General features: G+C 27.0%; 3 protein-coding genes across 6 annotated transcripts; 2 read left to right on the top strand and 1 right to left on the bottom strand.

Annotated features, from left to right (window-relative positions):
* The first annotated feature begins 628 nt into the window (after positions 1-628).
* Positions 629-4,816, top strand: LOC111687808 (adult enhancer factor 1). Of its 4 annotated transcripts, none has more exons than XM_023450287.2 (3): positions 629-1,108; positions 3,319-4,431; positions 4,673-4,816. In XM_023450287.2, exons 2-3 carry the CDS (start codon positions 3,594-3,596, stop codon positions 4,807-4,809), a joined length of 975 nt encoding a protein of 324 aa, XP_023306055.1. In that variant the 5' UTR covers positions 629-1,108; positions 3,319-3,593; the 3' UTR covers positions 4,810-4,816. The 4 variants fall into 4 exon arrangements, with proteins under 4 accessions (XP_023306055.1, XP_046807834.1, XP_046807833.1 ...); XM_046951878.1 differs by lacking the exon at positions 629-1,108 and adding an exon at positions 1,169-1,379; XM_046951877.1 differs by lacking the exon at positions 629-1,108 and adding an exon at positions 1,386-1,568.
* A 2-nt stretch (positions 4,817-4,818) lies between these two features.
* On the top strand, positions 4,819-7,017 carry LOC111687820 (GATA zinc finger domain-containing protein 10-like). The gene has a single exon (XM_023450299.2). It carries the CDS (start codon positions 4,819-4,821, stop codon positions 5,476-5,478), a length of 660 nt encoding a protein of 219 aa, XP_023306067.1. The 3' UTR covers positions 5,479-7,017.
* Positions 7,018-11,993: 4,976 nt separating this feature from the next.
* On the bottom strand, positions 11,994-14,855 carry LOC111687847. The gene is made up of 4 exons (XM_023450327.2): positions 13,795-14,855; positions 13,038-13,730; positions 12,849-12,978; positions 11,994-12,789 (listed from the first exon to the last, which is right to left on the bottom strand). The coding sequence occupies exons 1-4, from the start codon at positions 14,719-14,721 to the stop codon at positions 12,131-12,133; spliced, it is 2,409 nt and encodes an 802-aa protein (XP_023306095.2). The 5' UTR covers positions 14,722-14,855; the 3' UTR covers positions 11,994-12,130.
* Positions 14,856-21,769: the final 6,914 nt, after the last annotated feature.

The raw sequence follows: 21,769 nt of genomic DNA, 5'->3' as shown, positions 1-21,769 counted from the left end.
TAAAGTACCACTTAAAGTACGAAAGAATACCAAAGAACCTTTTTTTCAAATGTCAAAGGTCAAATTTTTTATGTTCGCATTTACTCCGGGCTCCACATGCTAAATTTTATGTTTCTAGAATCTAGATTTAATTTTAAAGAAAACTCAAAAAAGTATCAGTGTGTCATATAGTGTGACATAAAGCCCACAATGGTTAGTATCAGATCCAAGCATTTCAATTATGTAAATAACAAACATCAATATTTTGCCAAATCAACATCTAGCCAGGTTACAGACTTTTGACTGTAAAAATTTAAATTTCAAATGCAAATTATGTACTAAATATAATTTTTTACATCTGTGCATTTGTTTTTCGAATTGAGAAAAAAATAATATATAAATTTGACATTAAAATTTAAGAAATTTGTGTATTCACCCAGTTGTAAACAAGGCGTTTATATATATTTCGATATTTTTGTCTATTCGAAAGTATCAAGTTATATGTGTATATTTTTTCAGTGTATTCTTAGTTTTACAAATACAACATTGAACTGTCCATCTCTTCGTAGCTTGGCAACTCTTATTTTCTTATTTCCTTTTACCAATACTACCTTTTAAAGCAACTATGCCTTTGGAATGAAGCATACGAGACAGACAACTGTCAAAAAAGAAAAGAAGAATTGTGTTCGCGAGAGTAGAAATACGACAAAAAAGTATTTTTTGTAACTTTTTCTTCTTTTTATTTTTGCTACAACCAAAAAAGCAAATACACTTTTTTCTTAACCGACCTCAACAATTTGAAAATAATTTACATATATTTTTTATAAAACAAAACCTACAGTTTGTAACAAATAATAAATGGAAAGTTAAAGAAAACAACGCGCTAAAGCATAAGCGCTGGGTGAAAAGATTACCAAAGGAATGTAATCACTGCAAGAAAAAAAACGAAAAAAAAGGTGTTTAAAACGAATTTAAAACAAAAATGCAGAGATATGCCACAAAATAATCAAATAACTCTTTGACTAAATCCTAAAAAAATATTACAACGGAAACGGCTAGTTTTTCTTCATATTCAATTAAAATCAAAAAGAAAAACTAGTGGAACGGCCTCGCAAAAAAAGGTGGTAAGGTAGGTCAAAGTTGAAACAAACGTGCAAATGAATGAAATGTGAAAAATGTGTGTGTTTGTTGTGTCTCCGTGTGTGTAAGCGAATGTGTCTGCTGCTGTGTGGAAGAATTGAAAAAAGTGAAAATATTTGCAACGGGTGTGACGTGACATTTTTTCGTAATCGTTGACAGAAAAAGAAGTTTAATGAAAAATTATGGATAAAACCAAAGCTCCTAACGAAATTTCATTTTAGAAAAACATAATTATAGCCAAAATTATCAATAGTCTAAAAGTAAAAGCACGGAGGAAAAGCCTAACCTCAAAATTTGATATGTGTGTGTTGTGTTTCTGTTATGGAAAAATTCAAGTGATTTTTTCTTTAAATTTGTACTGACTGGTTCATGAAGAGAAAAAACACGGAAGAACTAACAAAACAAGCATATCGGTGTGACTGACAGAGAGACAGACGGTTGGCTGCATGGTTGGTACCGTTTGTTATTGTGTTAAAAAAATATGCTGAAATATTGAAAAAATATCAAGTAGTGGACTTAAAAAAAGTGGAAAATCTTGTTTATGGTATTAATTAATAGACAGCAAAAAACTGATTAACAGGAAAATTGTTAACATTTTCCAACGATTTATTTTAACCCTTCATGTCTTCTATGACTTTGTCCCTACAACAAGAAACTTTCGCTATTTTAAATATCGAATAAATATTTTCGAAATCATCACTAACATTCAATCAGTCGAACAATGTGGAAACCAAACTCAATTTTTGTATTTTATACAATCACATTTTATAGAGAGAGAGTAGTTCGACTTACTGAGTGTTCCACTTGGTTTTTTGGTAGTATTATTGACAAGTTAATAATAAAACCCCACTTTTGAATAAAATTGTATATTAACGAACACATGTAAGCACTATTGTCAAATTAGCTGTTTATTGAACAGGTTAAGCGATTATTTATATAATGTAATTAATTAAACAATTTTTTTTACTAAAAACTTATGTTCTTGAATTATACAACAATGGTTAACAAAGTTATTTTGTAAATGATTTTCTTAAAAGAAAGATTGGTAAGAGATTTTGTTAATTTGCAAACAAAATTACAATAAAAATAAATAGTAAAATAATAGAACGGTATAAAAATGTTCATTAAATAAAATTTGTCACTGTAGCGCTTTTTCGTTCGAGAAACTATCAGTTTTTAAATTGTGAGTAGTGATGGCAACCTCTCCGTGTAACGCACGTAAGAAATAGTGTGAGTAGCATGAAAAAAGCCAAAAAATACATCTCGATCGGCTCGTGTTTAACTCAAAAATACTTGTCAAGTGGTTGGTTGTTATATGCTCTTGAGGGGTTCAACAGGGAGGGAGAAAGTCAGTTTTCATATTTAACACACAACTGGTGGCTGTAAGAAAACAAGACAAAAAAGAAACAACACGTTGGCATAATTGTTTTTTTTAATAATAATAAATTGGTAAAATTAAAACACAATTTTCTTAACCCTTAATATAATAAATTAATTAGTTTTCTTGTTGTTAAAAAAGGTTTCTTTAAAATGTTATCAGTTATTTTTTATTTTAATGCATAGCCAGACACATGGTCGCGCCAGCTGATTTAAAAAACGTTTGCCTTGAATTTGTAACGAGAACATAAAAATATAGCAAAATAACCTTTCATTTAGTCTAGACGCTAGACAGAGGAGATCATTATGTAGTTAAAGTGTGTGTTATTTATTTATTAATTATATTTTTTAAATTGTGTGGCATTTGATGTTTATTTTCTTTAAATTTCTTGGAATTTTCTTTAAAAAATAAAAAGTAGTTTTGCATAAATTCCAATAAGAAAAGTGTGTGTTTGTGTGTGAAGAAGACAATAAGCGGGAGAGAGAGTGACAGAGCGCGGATATATTGAAAATATTGAAATGTCAAAATGTATATTCTCTTTACAACAGAAAGAGAGTGACCAACAACAAAAAACGTGTTTTTTTCATACACAGTTGTTTTTATAGAGTAGTAAAAAAACCCAACAAACAATTTTTATGAAAGTACTACACATTTTTGAAATATAAGATCGAATAGTGGGTTATATATTTAAATTTTGTAAGAATAAAATTACATTAATTTAAGGCAATATGTAGTTCTAAACGTCTTATACTATAGATTTGAAACACCTTTATCTTAAGAATATTTAAATTTTAAATATTGATTGTTTTGTATTTTTACAGGTGTGATATAAATAACATCGACGATACTACTCATCCTACTAATGGCTACATTTTCCTAAATACGTGATAAGATTATTTTTTAATAAAATTAAAAAAGAAAACCAACATTTAATTCAATAATAATCTAACGAGATCATACTTTTAAAGTTTTTGATCAAGTTGTTATCTATCACCCGACGGGGGAATTGTTTATTTTGGAATTTTTAAAGTTCTAATTTCGCTACATATACTTTTTTAATACATATATAAAATATACAAATTAAGGCATTCTTAGAATGCATATAAAAAGTCTGCAACATGCTCATGCTGCTGCAGCAGCGGCAGCAGCCATGCCAAACTGTGAAATTGTAATCGTATCATCTTCGCCTAATCATAATAACAACAATAATAATAATAATAACAATAATAACAACAATAACAATGAAAGTACAAATGGTGGATCGAGTAATGGCAGTGGAGGCGGCGGTGGTGCTGCTGGTGTTGCTAACAATGGTCACCAACATCAACAACAGCAACACGGTTCCTCAGCCCCAACACCTACTGAGATTCCAATACCGTTTATGCATTTGGCAGGAGTAACAGCAGAGGCTCATGCCGCAGCTCAAGCTGCCGCTATGGCTGCAGCACAAGCGGCGGCCGCTCAAGCAGCTGCTGCCGAACAGGGTGGAGGCAATGCTCCACCACCGGGCAGTGCTCTGGCCCATCATCATGCCATATTACAGCAACATCCCTTGGCTCATCTAGTGGCCACTGCTGCACACAGTCCTGCTCTATCCGAACAACACTTTATAGCCCGCGATGCTACCGTCTTGACTAATGGCCACAATGGCAACTCAACGTCGGCATCGGGTGGACCTGCCCCCGAAAAACCATTTCAGTGTAATGTCTGCGAAAGACGATTCCGCCAATTGAGCACTCTCACGAATCATGTAAAAATCCATACTGGAGAAAAGCCGTACAAATGTAATGTTTGTGATAAAACCTTTCGTCAATCGTCCACTTTGACTAATCACTTGAAAATACATACCGGTGAGAAGCCATTTAATTGTACCTATTGTCCGAAACATTTTCGTCAATTGAGTACATTAACAAATCATTTAAAAATTCATACAGGTGAGCGTTAAATTCTATTTTTATTCGTAAAAAAGTTCAATTAAAAGTTTATCAGAAAAGCGAAACGACTTGAGAAAATAGTACTTTCAAAAAATTAGTAAACTCTTAAACAAAAATTTAACAAGTTTTTAAGTAAAGATTTGAATTAAAATTAAAAAAAAAAAATAATTTCAATATAGCTTGTCTTGTTTCTTTATAGTATGTAATTAGAACTAAATTTGTCTTTTTTATATTCTTTTAGGCGAAAAACCTTTTGAATGTGCCGTTTGTAAAAAACAATTCCGTCAATCTAGTACTCTTAATAATCACATAAAAATTCATGTTATGGACAAAGTCTACGTACCCGTAAAGATTAAAACTGAGGAGGAAGAAGGGTGACTAGAGGACATGATGGTGGTTGCAACTGGGGGCTCCAATAATGGACTACAACAGCAACAACAACAACATCATCAGCAAAATCATTCACAACAACAGCAACATCAACAGCAACAACAACAATTAATCGCTCAACAACAACAGCAGCACCAACCACAACAACATCGTCAAATTATTACCTCCACGCTAGCACAACATCAGCAACAGTTACAAAACAATAACACAACAATAATTGCAACAACACAACAACAACAGCAGCAACAAAACCAACAACAGCATCAGCAGCAACAACAAACCACTAATGGCTCAGCCACAACAACACCGTCCAATCTTGAAGCTTTTTCCAACATCGCAACAGCTGCTCAAACACTCGAATTAAGTTCATTAAATGCCGCCCAGTTGGTGGGTGGACACTTAACGGCCGATGGTAATTTTGTTACCATGGGCGGTGTTGTAGTCGGACGTTTACATCCCGCTCCAGGTGCTGCGGGCAATACGCATTTTCTTCAACATCAATTGCGAATACATACACCCCATTTGGGCGTAATAAAAATGGAACCATCGCCCAATGCTAATGAATACAACAACAACACCAATAATGTAAACAGTAACACTAACAACAATAGCAACAATAACTCAACGACGCACACAAATAATGCAAACGAAGGATGAGTCCCCGACTATGAGACACTATTGGAATATGTGCTCAATGATTGAAAATTAAATGACGAAAAACAAAAGAGTGAATAAAAAAACACAACATATGCATGTGTACGTGTGTGTAAGCATAATATAGTCATTTATCCTATGAAATTTTGGAATTGACTTTGTAATTAATTATTAATTTTTGGCTTAAATAGATGTAGAGTAGAATATTGTCAAATTGTCGAGAGATGAATGAATATCTCACAGCGAATGTTAATAAAAAATATTGTTTTTAAATTAAATAAGCAAATTTATTAAAAAAAAACTTGCTGAATAATCTCACAATGGTATTCAGTGCAAAGGAGTGATTATTAGGAAAGTTAAACATTAATAAACTCAAAATATAATTCCCGAGAATGTTTTCTTGCGCTTTCCTAACATGTTTTCCTATGGCAGACTAACTTTTTTCACCATAAAATTACAACAATTAAAATATTTACTATAAATATTAAATATTTGACAAAGAGTAAATTTAAACCAGTTTCATGAAGATAGATGTGTCTTTGGAAGATGGGAAGATATTTTACAGAATATAATTAAATGAAAGTGCGCAAAGGTTTTTTCAATTAATTGAATATTTAAAAATAGCTAACAGAAAATTATGTACTATAACATTTAGTATATATGAAAGATTAAAACTTCTTAATTCAATTAAAGCCTTATATTGTTTATGTTTATTTTGAAAAATATGACAAAAATCTATCGCATTAATTGAAAAAATAGATTTTATTAAAAAAATAAAATTATATCTACATCTATTTATAAACACTTATCAGAAATTGATTGTTCTTTATGAAACGATATTATTGCACACATGCTAACTAACAACCAAAAGAAACCAAGGGCTCATCCAATTATAAAAATTAAATAGATAAATCTCCGTATAAATGTACTTATAAAAGAAGGAAAATCTACAAATATTAACTATTTTTCAAAAAAATACTTATGGAAAAGGAGAATTTATATTATTATTGTTTTAAATATTGTTGTCACAAAATAAAACAAAAAATATAAATAATAAATATTGTTAGTTGTTGTTATATACTATGATCATCAGAATATTATAAATGAAAAACGAAAAAATTGATGTTTGTTGTTAAAGAATATACAAAAGAAAAAAACCTAATAACTACTACTGATAACATTGTTAAATAAATGCAGAGGAAACTAAAAAAGACAATGAATGTGTAATTGTTATAATAATAATGAATGATTATGAAAACTGCTAATGTTTGTTAATAATGAAAAAAACCTCCCCCCGGAAACCAGGCAACCAACCATCTCCTCTAATAATAATTTTAATTTAAACAAAATATAATTCATAGAAAACTCAATAAATATAATTATAATAATATAAATAAATATATAAAAAACAAAAGTAAAAAAAACCATATGAATCCTATCAAACAAAACACAAAAACTACAAACTACTGCTAAATACTACAAAACAACTCTAGTGCTAACTACAAAATAAAATAAAACAAAACAACATATTTTTTTAACAAATATTTTTTTTCTTTTAGATAATAAAGTTGTTTAATTCTAATACATATTTTTAGTTTATTATTTACTTGTTTTAGTCAATTTTGAAAACAAAAACAAAACAAAAAAAAAACTACTATTATTTTAAAAATAATTATGTTTGTTAAACAAATTTCAAAAATTTGTATTTTATTTTTACAAAAAACAAAAGAGAGAAAAACATAAAACTGATAAAATATTATTATTGAACACAAAAGAAACAAATATTTACAAGTAGACTTTAAATATTTATTCCTCTTTATTTTATTTTCTTCTTTTCTTAAACAATTTGACTTAGTTTCTTTTAAACACTGTTGAAACTACTTATCAACTTATTTTTAGTTAAATATTTTTAAAAATTTGTAAAAAAATAATAATAAACAAACAATATTTGTAATTTGTTATGGATTTAAATCTGTCGATTTCCATTTTATTATTTTTATTTTTCTCCATGGTTATTTTTTCTCATTAAATTAGTTGTTTTTAAAATTTTCTTTATATGGAAAACAACTAAAAAAACAAATATATTCTAAATTTAAATATGAAACTTGATTTGAAAATTTTAATTTAAATTGTATTTTATAGATTTTCTTTAAACCATAAAAAAGGAAGAAATAAAATTGTATAGAAAAAAAATTTAAAAAATACAGTTATGTCTCAAAATTTATTTTTTTTTCTTTGGAATTAGGCCCCGCTATTCTGAATTTCGATAACGATTCTACAACGATGGAAAAATGCTTTTTTATTACGTGTATTATGTAGTGACGAAGCGTCCAAGAAAACAAATCGATTCCAAAGGAAGTTCAGAATAGGGGTGAGATTAAATTCTCTCAAAATTTCAGTTCCTATGAGCAGATTGATTTGGTTATTTTGTCAATTATTTATTTGAATGTTATCTCTAATATTTTTATTTTACACTGTGAAAAATCAATCGATATCAATTTGATTCTGCTGCTGTTTTAAATCTATTTTGAACAAAAAATTTGCTTATTAGGAGAAAAAACAAACATTTCATTCGTTTGCCTTTTGTACATTAAATTCTGAGAGCTATGTCAATAAGTATTTCCTTGAACATTTCAGCAGGTTTAGGCTGAGAAGTGTTCTTTTAAATTTTGTCAACAATTCCCAGTAAATGCGAAATATCTTATTTGTGAAATTAAATTATATTGTATAATTTTTCTGCATGGAATTTCAATTAATAATATAATTAAAATCAAATTTTATTAAAACTAAATGAAGCCTTTTGAATGAAATTTGTTTCTACTTGTAAATATATTCAATTATTAGATAATATTATTTTTTTTATTAATATAAATTTCTAGTTTAGAGATATATTCGATTTTAGGAAAAAATAAGATATTGTTGCAAATAATTCATTACAATATTTCAAACATTTGTCAAATTATGCAAATAACTATGCAGCCTTTAATCAATTTGTAAAATATGCTAAAGCAACAAATGAACACAGTGTTCTAGTTTGTAAATAATATTGCTTTAATAAAAAAAAACTACTCACATTTAGAAATTGTCTCATTCATATTTAAGACAAATTAAAACAACTCATATTTGGAAATTCTTATTTATATTCATATTAATTAAAGGTTTAAAGAACAAATTTTATATTTTTCTCGAATCGAATTATACAATAAAAACAATTAAACATAAAATACAAATAATAAAATTTCATTTTAAGACAATTTAATTTTAAGTGTTTATTTAATTATTTCTTAATATTTACGTATTAAGAAAATGTCAAAGCAAAACTATTAGTTGTTAATAATTTAAGAAAAAAAACCAATTTTGTTAGGAAAGTTGTAGTCAGATTTGTAATTTAGTTTAATTCCAAATAATTATTTCATTTATAATTCAGTTAAAATATTTAAAAATGTTGAGTTAATGCCCAAATGGACTTGTAAATTTAATTTTTCTTTGAATTATAATGTATAATAGTTAAAGAAAAGTATTTTTTTTTCATTTATTATTAATTCATTAACTCATTGATATTAATACTTTGATCAAAGTTGTCATTAAATAGGGTGTTCAAAGAAGTGTATTAAATCTTCTGATTTCTATCCACTTTGAATACCGTAATTCGGCCCATAATCTGAGTTAGTCTTTAAATTTAATGTCCAATTAAATTTATAATTATAAATTAATTAATTTTTAAATTGTTATAGATTTTTAGAGTATTTTTTCTTGCTTTCTTATAAAAAAATACAAGGAAACCAATTATGACAAAACATTCTTTATTGAGATAAGAAAATAAAAGTTTTTATCTAAAATAAAAAAAAACTTAAACAATAAAAAAAAAACTTAGACAAATTTCATGTTACTTAAGTTATTCACAATCTTTATTATTATTTTTATTTAAAATAAATACCACACTATATTCATTTAATTAAAATTTACAAAAATAAACATTTTAATTTTTATTATATTTATTTATTATTTTTTGAAAGCTACGAAAATTGACCCCTTAAAAATCCAGTTTTTGATTTTCTTTAGATATATATTTTCACAAGCAGATAAGGGCTGTGCATAATTTCATTCTCTCAATTTAATTGTATGGAAAGTGATTTGCACGATTATTTTTACTGGCAAACTTGAACACATTTTTAATGTATTTTTTTATTTTTTGTTTAAATATAAATTTTTTAATTTCGTTTGACATTGTTTTAAAGTATTTATAAGTATTGTAATTGAACAGAATTTGAACAGTTGTTTCATCAAATAAGTCAAATAAGTTTGACCACAAATATGATACTTAATCGTTTAATCAAAAACCCTTAATCACCCCAATTTTGCATTTCAGTTACGTTTCCATTCAGTTACATTTTTCCTGGTTTTTAACGTGTGCCACAAATATCATTGAAAATAGTTCCTAAAACAAATTTAGGTGTTTGATTTCCTGCAATGTTTTTTTTTTTTTTTTTTTTTGTATGATAATTTCTCTTTTTAATAATTTTAATAGATTTAAAAAAATGTAGTTATATATAATTATTTATAAAATTTTGAGTTTTAGAATAAAAAAAATATCTAAAATTCGAACTCAATGTATACGAATTATGAAAGAGAATAAGAAAACAGATATTAAAAGATATGTTAAAAAAAAAACAAAATATAAGTGTTGTTTAGTAAATAAAATATATATCCAATATATATACATAGATAAACATAAAACTAATAATAATAATAATAATAATAATAATAACAGATAAAAACTACAGGAATATTTAAAATAATTTAAACTAAAGAAAATATAAGAACTAAAGAAAAACATATTCAATAACTTAGTAACATTTAAAAGAAACACTAATAAACAATGCTTATTTATATTATAAAAATATTATTTGGTTCGAGGGCATTAAAGATTTTGTTTTGGATTTGTTTATTTTAATTGAAAATTTTCTTTATTAAACGAGAAGAGAAAGTAAAACTTTAACAGAGTACATTATTGCTAGTAAACTACTCTTGTAGATAAAGTAAGTCTAGCAAAAATTTTATAGTTTTTTAAGATGCTTAACATGGTTACTTATAACACTTGAAGCAAGTAACTGTTTTAATTTTGCAAGACTTAAACTAATAAAGAAATTGTACAAATCGTATTGCAACAAGACTTCGTGTGGAGAAAAGTAACTATAAATAGAAACATTTTTCTCGATCACGAATGTAGTAATTCGCCTTTAAAAGTTGAAATTTAATAATTCAAGTTCACTAATAGCTGTTTCGAATCGTTTTACGAAAGAAAATTTGTTTAATAACTAAAACAATAAATTTAAATATTAAAAAATATAAATATTTTAGACATTTTAAATCAGCATGTTAGTTAAACTAAATTGCCTTTGATTTTGAAATCCAGAACAAAAATTTATTGCAATCAAATAAAGCTAAACTAATATATAAAAAAAAGAATAAAAATAACAACAAATATTACAGGGCCATTTAAATGTTGAAACTGCTTTTGGCATTTTTTTAAAATTTTCTTTGATTTCTTTTATACAAAACCTAAAAAAAATACAAAATAAAAATTGTTATAAATGTATTTATTTTTGTAGTTAAAGAAGTAAAAAAAAGGAAAAAACCCAAAATTTTCTATAGATTTTTTTGTATTAAAAAAAGAGGTATTTAAATACAAAAAACACGTAGTGAGATTAGTAATTAAGCATTTACAAGAAAAACAAATATTTAAAATTTACAAAAACGAAATTTAAAACAACCGTGTGAACTTTTAAACAAACACCTACAAAAACCATACGTAAATGTAGTTTTTGCTGTATAAATGTGAAAAAAGAAATAAATTAAATAAAAAACAGGTAAATGAAAAGTTTAAATAATAATCACTTAATATAAGCAGGATTAAAACTAAAGAAAAAAACAATTAAATTAAATTATTTACATACATACTTATATTGTACAACAAAACAAACAACCATAAATATAAAATGTTTATATGTAAACTACACTCTTGTATTTGTATGTATGAATGAATGAATTAAAGTATTAATGATATAACACTTATTATACATTATTACGAAATACATATATACATATATTATTATTGTAATAATATTATTATAATTGTATAAGTAAAAATATTTATTTATTTAATTTAATTAATGTATGGTATGTATCAATAATAATGATTATATTTTGTTAGTGATGATTAAAACAAACAATTAAAAATCAAGAAACAGTACCTTTTGAAGGAAGGTATAAAAACTCAAAAAATATCAAACGAATATTATAAATAATGAACAAATTAATAATAATAATAATAATAAAATAAAAGAAATTGTTGAATAAAATTCTATAGTGATGATGGCAATTATAAAAAAAAATACTTACACGATTGAAGTTTTTATTTCAAAGGATGCTTAATGAAATCATTTTATTTTTATACTCATAGTGCTTGCGTTTATCTTCTACATTCATTTAATTAGAAAGAAAAATGCCAAAATAAATATTAATAAGTATAAATATGTATTTATTAAACGGTAAACTGAAAAAAAAAACACACTGGACTTCACATATAATTACAGTTAAAAAATAGAAAATAAAAAATATATTAAATTAATTTTAGTTTTCTCTAGAAAATATCTTAGTTTGTCTCTTCTTTCGACAACTTTTTGGGAGCAAATTCATTAAGAAATTCCAGCCATGCGGTAAAATCCACATCGGTATATGTTTCCTTTTGTTTAAGCACAACATTTTGTAAACTAACAATGAATTTCAAATCAGTACGATATTTTAAAATAATAGCCTCATCAATGCATATATCGGCCAAAGGTAAATCAACTTTGGGCTTTGACATTCTAACGGTCATTTTGAGTTTAGTTTCTAAAAGAATAATATCATTGGCCATTTTGTTAAGTACCAATACACCACTACCATGTGTTGGCCAACGATGTACCGAATCATTAGTGGTGGTAAGAGGTGATATTTTCTTAATATCTGTGATAACATGCAGAAATGTTTTCGAGCCATGAAACTCGCAATACATGCGCAAGGCATCTAGTAGTAAGTGTAAATACTGTTCTCGTGATATATCCTCATCTAGGGTAGTGAGTTCAGCAGCTGGTTTATATTTGAGCCAACGTTTTTTAGCTATATCCAGAGCTATTTTTTGCGGTGTTAAAGGTTCCGTATTTGTAAATTGAAACATTATTAAAACGTTATCGATGAATTCATAGCGAACATATGGTATACGTAAAAGTTCTATAGTTTCCATATATTTGGAAATTTTTTCACGATTGTGTGCTGAAATTATTTCAGAATTAATGTTTTATTTTGATAACTTTTAAAATATTACCACAAACCTTTAAATATTTTAAAGAATTCTTCTATTAATGTTTTAGTTTGATCTCCTAAGAAGGGATACTTAACACCGATGGCAGTATTTTCCATATCAGCAGTATTGCTGGCCACCATTAATAAGGATATAAAACGCTAGAAAAATATAATTTGTAAATTAGTTATAGGTGAAGTTACAGAACAATAACAATTACCTCTAAAACTTTTAAACGTTTCTTACACAATCCCTTGGCAGCCGCCTCACTGTAAACACTGAAAATTCTCCTTGCTACTCGTGTCATTCTGGTGTATTGCGTTAAATCACAAAGTACCACTATTAGTGGTCTATTTTCTGCACAAAATATCCATTCTTTAGTCTTCTTATTGTGATGCAACATCCACATAGCCAAATCATTCTCCAATATCTGCAGCAACAATCTTAGAGCCATAAAAATCCTCTCTAATTTTTGATCTGATGGCAATGCATCGAACGTTTGTTTTTCCCTTTCTTTTTTCTCATACTCGTTCTGATTCCAATATTCACTGCACATACTCAATTCAGTGCAGCCAGGTGATGTTGCTTCTGTATTGAAGTTCTGGGGATATTTTAACGTTTCACTTTTTGATGTTTTTAAATCCTCTTCTTTAGAGTTCTTTAACGCCTCCTCCAGTAAGTCCAGTAGTATATCAAATATTTTTGCTGATTTAGAGGGAGGTTCTTCTTTATTATTTTTCAGCTTTGAAGGATCTAGACCACATTCCAAAAAGCCCACATAGTAAGGACGCAATTTATGCCAACAGGGAGGAAATGTTCGCACAATCATAGAAAATAGCGAAATAGACTTGTGATAAGCTTGTTGAAATATGGGAATATTGACATTGGGATGTTTGGTAGAATAGTTAATGCTCTAAGAGGCATAAAAAAATGTCAAAGATATAATTTAAAATTATTTAAGTGCTTTAATTACTTACCAAGACTAGTTCCATTACTTTAGTAAAAACTCCCTTGCCGGGAAACTCACCACGGTGGCACATATCGGTAGTAGTGTTAATAAACAGAATATAACGATAATGTTGCAGTGCACTACGTAAGCTGTGAGCCTGCGAGGGCGCTGGAGCATCTGGCAGTTCCGAACGATAATGATGGCGATGACAAAAAGCTAAATCATCTAGACATCTAGGAGGAAAATCTAGATGTAAACGTTCGCCCACATTCAAGTATAAATTGGAGATAACCGTTAGCAATTGCTTGGGTAAATTGCTGCCCGTGGATGCAGCCTCTTCTGGCTCCTTTAAGGTATTTGTTTGCGATTTTAAGGAAATACTTTTGTTTTTAGAGGAAGTGTTTGCAATTGCCTTATCCTTTACTAAATTTTGTTCAGTTTCAGTTAGCTTTTCAAAATGATGTTTGTTTTTCTCTTGTTCCACGCTTAGATTTGCTTCCTCACTTTCGTCATCATTATTATCATCTTCGAATAGTTCCTTTTCATTCATTTTTTGTTTTTTAATGGGTGAACAGTCGTCATTATCTTCTATATTTTCTGCGACATCCATGGGTTCATTCACTATTACTGGCTGTTCTACTTCTTTATCACCAATAGTTTTAGTCAATTCTCCTTCTGTGTTTTCTAATGGTTTATCTTGGGTTTGGGCATTACCTCTTTCGTGCACCATTTTAGATTTGGTTTTTCTACTGTTGCTACTCTTTGAACTATTTTGTTTAACACAATTTATTTCTTTCAGTATCGTCCCTGTTTCTTTGGGAGCACGTCCAGCGCGCGTTGTTTTGTTTGTTGAATTTTTGTTAGCTTGTCGTTCCTTTTTGCTGCTTAAATTTTCCTTGATTTCAATATTTTCAGATTCTTCTTTACGTGATCTTGTTGATCTAAGACTGGGCATAGTTTTTCAATATTTAATTGTATATTTAATTTGCTATTTTTTGTAATTTTGCAAACAATCCAAACAAAATGTAATTTTCATTTGCTTTTTAGGGTTGTAACTTTCGGTATTGAATGTTTGGTACTTAATATAGCAACGTTGTGAAAAAGAATTTAGTTTATACAGTACTTTTTATTTTAACGACCAACTGTTTGAATACTAATAAAATATTATTTAAGATAATTTGCGCAATTAAAAATATAATATTTTATATAAGAAATTTAATATTTAATGTGTAAAATTTATTTAGAAAAGTTAATTATATATGCCAGAACTAAAACATTTACACTGGTTTCATTCGGAAATTTAACATTTAAAACAAACATTCTCAAATCGCTCTCAATTCGAAAACATTTAAAATGTTTTAATATACTTTGGTTTTAATTTTATTCAAGAACTCCTAAAAAAAAATATACAAGATTTAAATGTTAGACATTTAGCAACAATAAGAATATGTAATGTTAAAAAAATAACACATTTAAAAAATGTAATTTACTTGTTAATGATTTTTATCTAGATGTACTAGAAGAAATCTAGTTGAACTTTGTTTTTTTTGTTTGTTTTTGTTTTACCATGTTTTATGGTCATTTAAATATCGTCTACATTTGTGACGTGGTCTAGAAAAATGTTTAAAACAATGAAGGAATTATTGTAAGAAAATTTATTTGTTGTAGTAATATACTATTTTGACTATATTTGGGAGTGAAAATTTAATTAACATTTTTTTTTAATTTGAAAATCAAACCAAAACATTAACATAGGTTAGATTAAATTGAGATCTGATGATCCAGTTGATTTGCTTAATTGTATATGGAAAGACATGTTTTGATTTGCCAAGTTTAATATTTTTCTTTAAACCCCTTGGGATATTTGTCTAAAAATATCTGACGTCATTTGTATTTTTTTGTTTGCTGAAAGCAACAAACGGACTCAGTTTTAAGCCATTAACTACATATTTATTTAAATCTTTTTAGAGCAACATAGATTTTGAATATAAATAAATTTATTGCAAAATAATATTTGTTTAATCTTACAACAAAACCGAATTGCGAAAAAAGAATAAGTTTTAGCGTGCACCGATATAATGCCACAGCGAAACCAAAGAAATATTGTTTATGCAGATATCTAGATGGAAAAAAACCTAAGACTAAAAACTTTAATTTAAACAACCAGATTAAAAGAAAAATATTGTTACACATGTCTCCACACAAATGCGAAATTATTGCAAATTTGTATAAGATATTTGAAAGAGTTAGTTTGATTTTAAAAATTTTTGAAGTTTTCCACAATCAAACGTGTTTAGATATTGGATAAAAACCCTGGTTCATGAAAGGGCAATATCGGTATGGAAGGCCCAATTAGATTTATCAAAAATATGTTGTTTATATAGTAAAAAAAACTTTATTTCGAAAATCATTGTGCGAAAATAAAATTTTCAGTACAGTTCAGGTCTTTCTTCCGATGTTAACATGCGATACAAGTTGGGATTAAAAGATTCATCATAACCGAATATATATGTATTATATTTCTTATAATTTCTTTTTTTTAATTGGCGGTGTATTAAACACTCAAAATGCCAGGCTATCCCACGATGGTTCGAAGGGAGTCCTTTAATGGACCTATAATTTTATATTGGAAGTCGGAGCCCCAAACAATTAATTAATCAAAAGTATTTAATCAAACATAACCTCAAACGAGGTAAGTAAAACGAAAAAAAAAACGCTATTAATGCAAACTTGGAAACAGTTATACGGAGTAATACACTCAATTGGTGCGAGTGAGTCGCAAATATTTCGCAGACTTGACAACAAACTTAAGCCTGATCGTTCTTAAGAAATAATGGCGATGATGCTTAATACGTTCCCCAACTCGGACCTCAATTACGACTGGCATAGTAATTTCGCTTTGATTACACATGTAAGTATTCTGACTCATACAAATTATACAAAGGATATTTTCGAAAAATCTAAGATTTAATACATTTAAATATTATTTAGAGTTTAACTAACTTTAAACATAGGAAGGTATCCTCACATACAATATTTATAACAATAATAAAATATTTAAACACGCAGTTATATGCTCAATTATTAGGCTCAAAATCGTTTAGAATTTAACTATTCGAAAAGTTCTTCTAAATTTTTTTCAACAATTTCTTTTAAATTAACTAACTACTATTAGTTTACTTCCCCTTAACTAAAGTTGATTTGTAATATATTCTATATTTAGTTAAAAATCAATGGTTCCCAGGCTTTTTAGCAAAGTGTTGTTAACTGTTTTTTTTTCTTTGCTGTTGAAATCTAACAGAATTTTTTTCCACTTAATTTTCAAGTGTTGCATGTGTCACCAATTAGTGACAGGATGGAGGTACCTGAGATAGTTGAATTACCAAATATTATTTTAGCATGCAAACATGTTTTAATAATTCTGCACAACTTTTAAATTTATTTTATTTTAATTTTTACAGATTTTTCTCTAGAATTATTACTAATTCAATGATTTATTAATTAATAAATGTTTGTTTGACTTCAGTTCTCAGTTTTGTTTGTAATTTGTATGAAAATGTTTTGAAATAATTGAAAGTCATTTATTTTCGTAAAACAGGCCTACTTGTATATTTAATTGTAAGAACAACTATTTGGTTCAAATGTCCATTTTAATTAAAATATTAATTAATAAATAATTGTATGCCACTTCATGTCACATTTAATTTGGTAAAAACGGATATTTATGTTTAAATTTAAACCCATAAACCAAAATTGGTAAAATGTGTAATTAATTTTTTAAAAATGTTTGGAATTGTAACAAGATCACAGACGCAAATATTTTCCTTTATTTAATTTAAAAACGTTAATAATCCCAAAGACAAACGACATATTTTAAACCATCTGTTCAATAGTTTAGAGTTTTTTGAAGTGTTTTTTTGCTATTTTAGGTATTCATTAGGAAAATTCAAAAAATCAGACATACAGTTGCTGGAGCAAAAACAAAAACAAAAAGACACAAATGTACAATTTCTTGTGCAACTTCTTAAGTCTCATGACCAAAATCAGAACAAACATGCTGCATGCAGCAAATAAATTTTGCTCATGTTGGCTGGTACATTGACTGTCTGACTAACTTTTTGCCAAAGTAAAATATTGTTGGCATCGTTAATTGTTAGAGAATTTTTGGTACTTGAGTTTGTTTAATTTTCGATTAGACATTCCGAAGTAACATACATACATAAATAAATTAGATAATGTCTTAATTAAAGTTGTTAACAAGAAAAAGACATGAATTAGGAAAATAGTAAAAAAATGTAGTCATACCCTCTTTTGGGTTTGACCAGTGTTTCTTAGGTGCTCGTATTGGTGGTCTAATGTTTTCAATTTATTTTTGACAAATTAAACCACTTATTTATTCTTATTGCATGTTACTTAATGACGGGGTTTTTTAAATTAAATTGTCAAATTTTTTCGTTTAAAGTTTAATATATTTTATTCAAATAATTGAAATTTTACGGGAATTACTATATTTATATATTTATGAATGTTTATTGCTGTTGAAAACTTGCAGTTATATCCTGGATTTACAACAAAACAGTTCCATATATATTTTTTCCCAATATTTTTATATTGTGAAAAAATATATGTACATTTGGAAATGAATTTCAATTTTTTTTTAAAAATTTAAAGGAACATTTAATATCTAAAATTGTTATATAGATTAAAAGTAAGGCTGTTTTAATAAACCTTAAATTCTTACACTATGGTGACATATAAGACCCCTAATATAGCAGTTTTTTATTTTTTCTATCCACTTTAATATCTTCCTAATATCTCAGGTTTGTGCCCTAAGTCTTTCGTATAAATGCGCAAAATCGCTGATATTTTCTTTCAAAGCAATTAACATTTTCTTAAAAATTTTATGAATTATCAATAATCTCTTAAACATTTTAATTTCTAGTCCATAAATTGTGATTTTATGTGGGTAATATAAAAACGTATTACAACTTGTTGATTTCCATATGATCTTCATAAATTTCAACTTTGAACATACAAAATTTATTTACATCTCAACGCTTACGAATTTGTTTTCTGTATTTTCTTTACAACATCTGTAAAATTCTTAATTTATTGTAAAATTGTTCTTATAAATTTTCCAAGACTATTCACATGTCAATTTTTATAATGTTGTTTGCAATATTTTCAACACTTTATGCTCAAACACGAACAACATCATATTTCAACTTGTCCAAATACTGATTTTTAATTAGAATTTTTTCTCGTGTTGCAGCTTAATATTTTTCAGCAGTTACAATATACATTTTATGTACAAAACAGAACATTAAAGTTTGTAAAAAGAGAAACACTTGAACACTTGGTTAGCTACCAAATGCCATTTGATGGAAAAATTCAACAGAACAAACGACAGACAAAACTAAGATTAAAACAATATTTGCCAAAATAAATTGTCTATATACGTTTTTTATTTTTGGTCTTTGTATGGTTTAAAGTAATTAATGGCATGCAACATGTTTGAAATTTTTGTTTACGGTTACAAGATACAACTTGTCAATACATACGGATAGCGGGTGGTAGATATTGTATAATTAATAAAAAAAATTAAATCAAAAATTGGGCTAAATGGCTCAGCATGTTGCAACTTTAAGAAGTTTTTAGTCAATATTTTATTTCCCTAAAAGTATACATATTGCAAAAATAACATTCCACATTTAAAAGCAATGAAATTAATTATTATTTTTATTTTAACTCCATATTCTTTAAAAAAAACAGTAATTTCTTTATTTTTTCAACAAATTATATTTTCAATTACACTATCAATGTTTGCTGGGCTATTTTAAAAAATCACTTTCAAAACTACGCAAACAATATAAATTGTGCATTTGATGCGCTAATTGATTTTAAATTGTTTGCTGATTAAATGTTTTTCAACAATTTCAATTATTTAAGTCTTTTTTTAACAATATTAAACAACAATTATTTTTGTAAATGGTTTTTAGTTGACTACTTCAGAGGAGGCCAATATTTGTCGCTTGTTTTGATAACAAACATAAGTATAGACTGTTCTTGATCTATTAGTTTTATGGAAGTAGGAGAAGTAAAAATAGATTAGAGATTATATAGACTAGACTATAGACTAAATTATAGAATAGACTGCAGATTATTCTATATACTATTTTATTTAGACTGATTATAAACTATACTATAGTTCGTTAGTTTAAAGACTAGAATGGACTACAAATTTATAACTTAATATCAGAATTTGCTAAAATCTCTTTTAAAATCTCTTTTAAATTAAAAAGTAATACCTAACTAGACTAAGATAATTGTTCTATGCCTATTGGTATACACTTTTCTGGTTGTAGGGACCAATTTTATTACGCATTAGAAATATACCAATCTGAAGTGTTGTTGGGTATAATTTTCTTTAGGTAAACGATAAACTTATATAACATTTGAGAAAAAAAACTCTCGCATTATATATCCAACAATATTGTACATCCCTGACAACAAAACATACAAAAAAAAAGCAACACCAAATAAAAATAGCAAAGTTATTGATTGAAATACCACCACGTAACCAGAACTCATTTAATGTGAATTTATTATATCTTTAACTTGTTGTCGTTGTTGTTGAAAGATGGTTACAACATCTACATTTTCATCATCAGCTTAAAATGTATGACAAAAATTACATATAAACACATAAATTAAAAATTTAACATAACGCCTGATGAATTACAAATGTCCATAACTAAACATTTTACAGATTTACAAAAATGTTAATTAAAAAAACAAATTAATTTTAAGTTATATTTTTTCGTTATTTGGGGACGTTTTACATTTCTGGTGACGCTATTATTATGTATATCATTCACACATACTTATCAATGGAAAAAAAATCAGACATACAGTGCATTTTCTAGTCTGTTATTATTAAAATCGCATAACTAACTATCGATCAAATTATAAAAAATGCTTTAGTTGCACCAGCAAAAAAGCGCCAAGAAAAAAATCAAAACTAGATTAAACTGTCAATTAATAAAAAGTTGTCTATTTCAATGGTCTGGTCTGGTTATTGACTGTTTCTTCTACTGACCTAATTTTGTTTGAATTTTTTTATTTTTTGATTTTTATATTTATTTATGTGAATTTTTGTATAATTTTGTTTTTTTTTCTACGACTAAATATTAAACAGTTTTCTTTAGGTTTTAAAGCATAAACTTAAAAAAATGTTTTACTAATAATATTTAGTTGCTACTGCTGCATGCTACAAGGGGAGATAAATACAAAAAATAACAATAATACCGACAAAAAATGACAGAGATAATATATACATTTTATCGATGTGTGTTTGGATATTGTTGTATTTATGTGTAGTGTTATTTTAGATGGTTGGTAGGTTTCCTTTTAGGTGGTCATTTGGTTACACTTTTTGGTGATACTCTAGAGAATTAATCAAGTTTGCATTATCTTAGAGTGCACACTTCAATTTTCAACAATATCTTACTTTTAGTATGGAAAAACATTCTATCAAGATGTTCATATAATATAAAGTTTACATCTTAAGTCTTTTGTTTCCACTACATCGGTTTGATACCATTGTAAAGATACCGTTTTGATACCGTTGATACCGTTTTGTAAAGAAACTTCTTAGTAGCAAGAATTTTAACAGTCTTCGATTTTCAATATTTTCAAGATTTGACGCATTTTAAAGAAACTAGAGATTATATAACATTTTCTACAAAAAAAAAAAAAAAAAAAAAAAAATACAAAATTCAATGCCAAGTATGAATCATCACAGATTATAACCATCTTTTAAACTGAAAGTATTTTTAAGGAACTACAGCAGATTTTGGTTTTAAAATGTACATAAAATTCGAAGTTATATACATATTTAAAAAATTACATTCGAACTACTATTTAATATTAACTATTTATATAATATTGCCTAAAATAGGGTAATAACAACTTAAATATCATAATAATAAAACGGCAGCAAT

This window comes from Lucilia cuprina, chromosome 5, assembly GCF_022045245.1.
Source record: "Lucilia cuprina isolate Lc7/37 chromosome 5, ASM2204524v1, whole genome shotgun sequence".
Lineage (NCBI taxonomy): Eukaryota > Metazoa > Arthropoda > Insecta > Diptera > Calliphoridae > Lucilia > Lucilia cuprina.
Note: the sequence above shows the minus strand (reverse complement) of the source record. Positions and strands in the feature narration are given on the sequence as shown.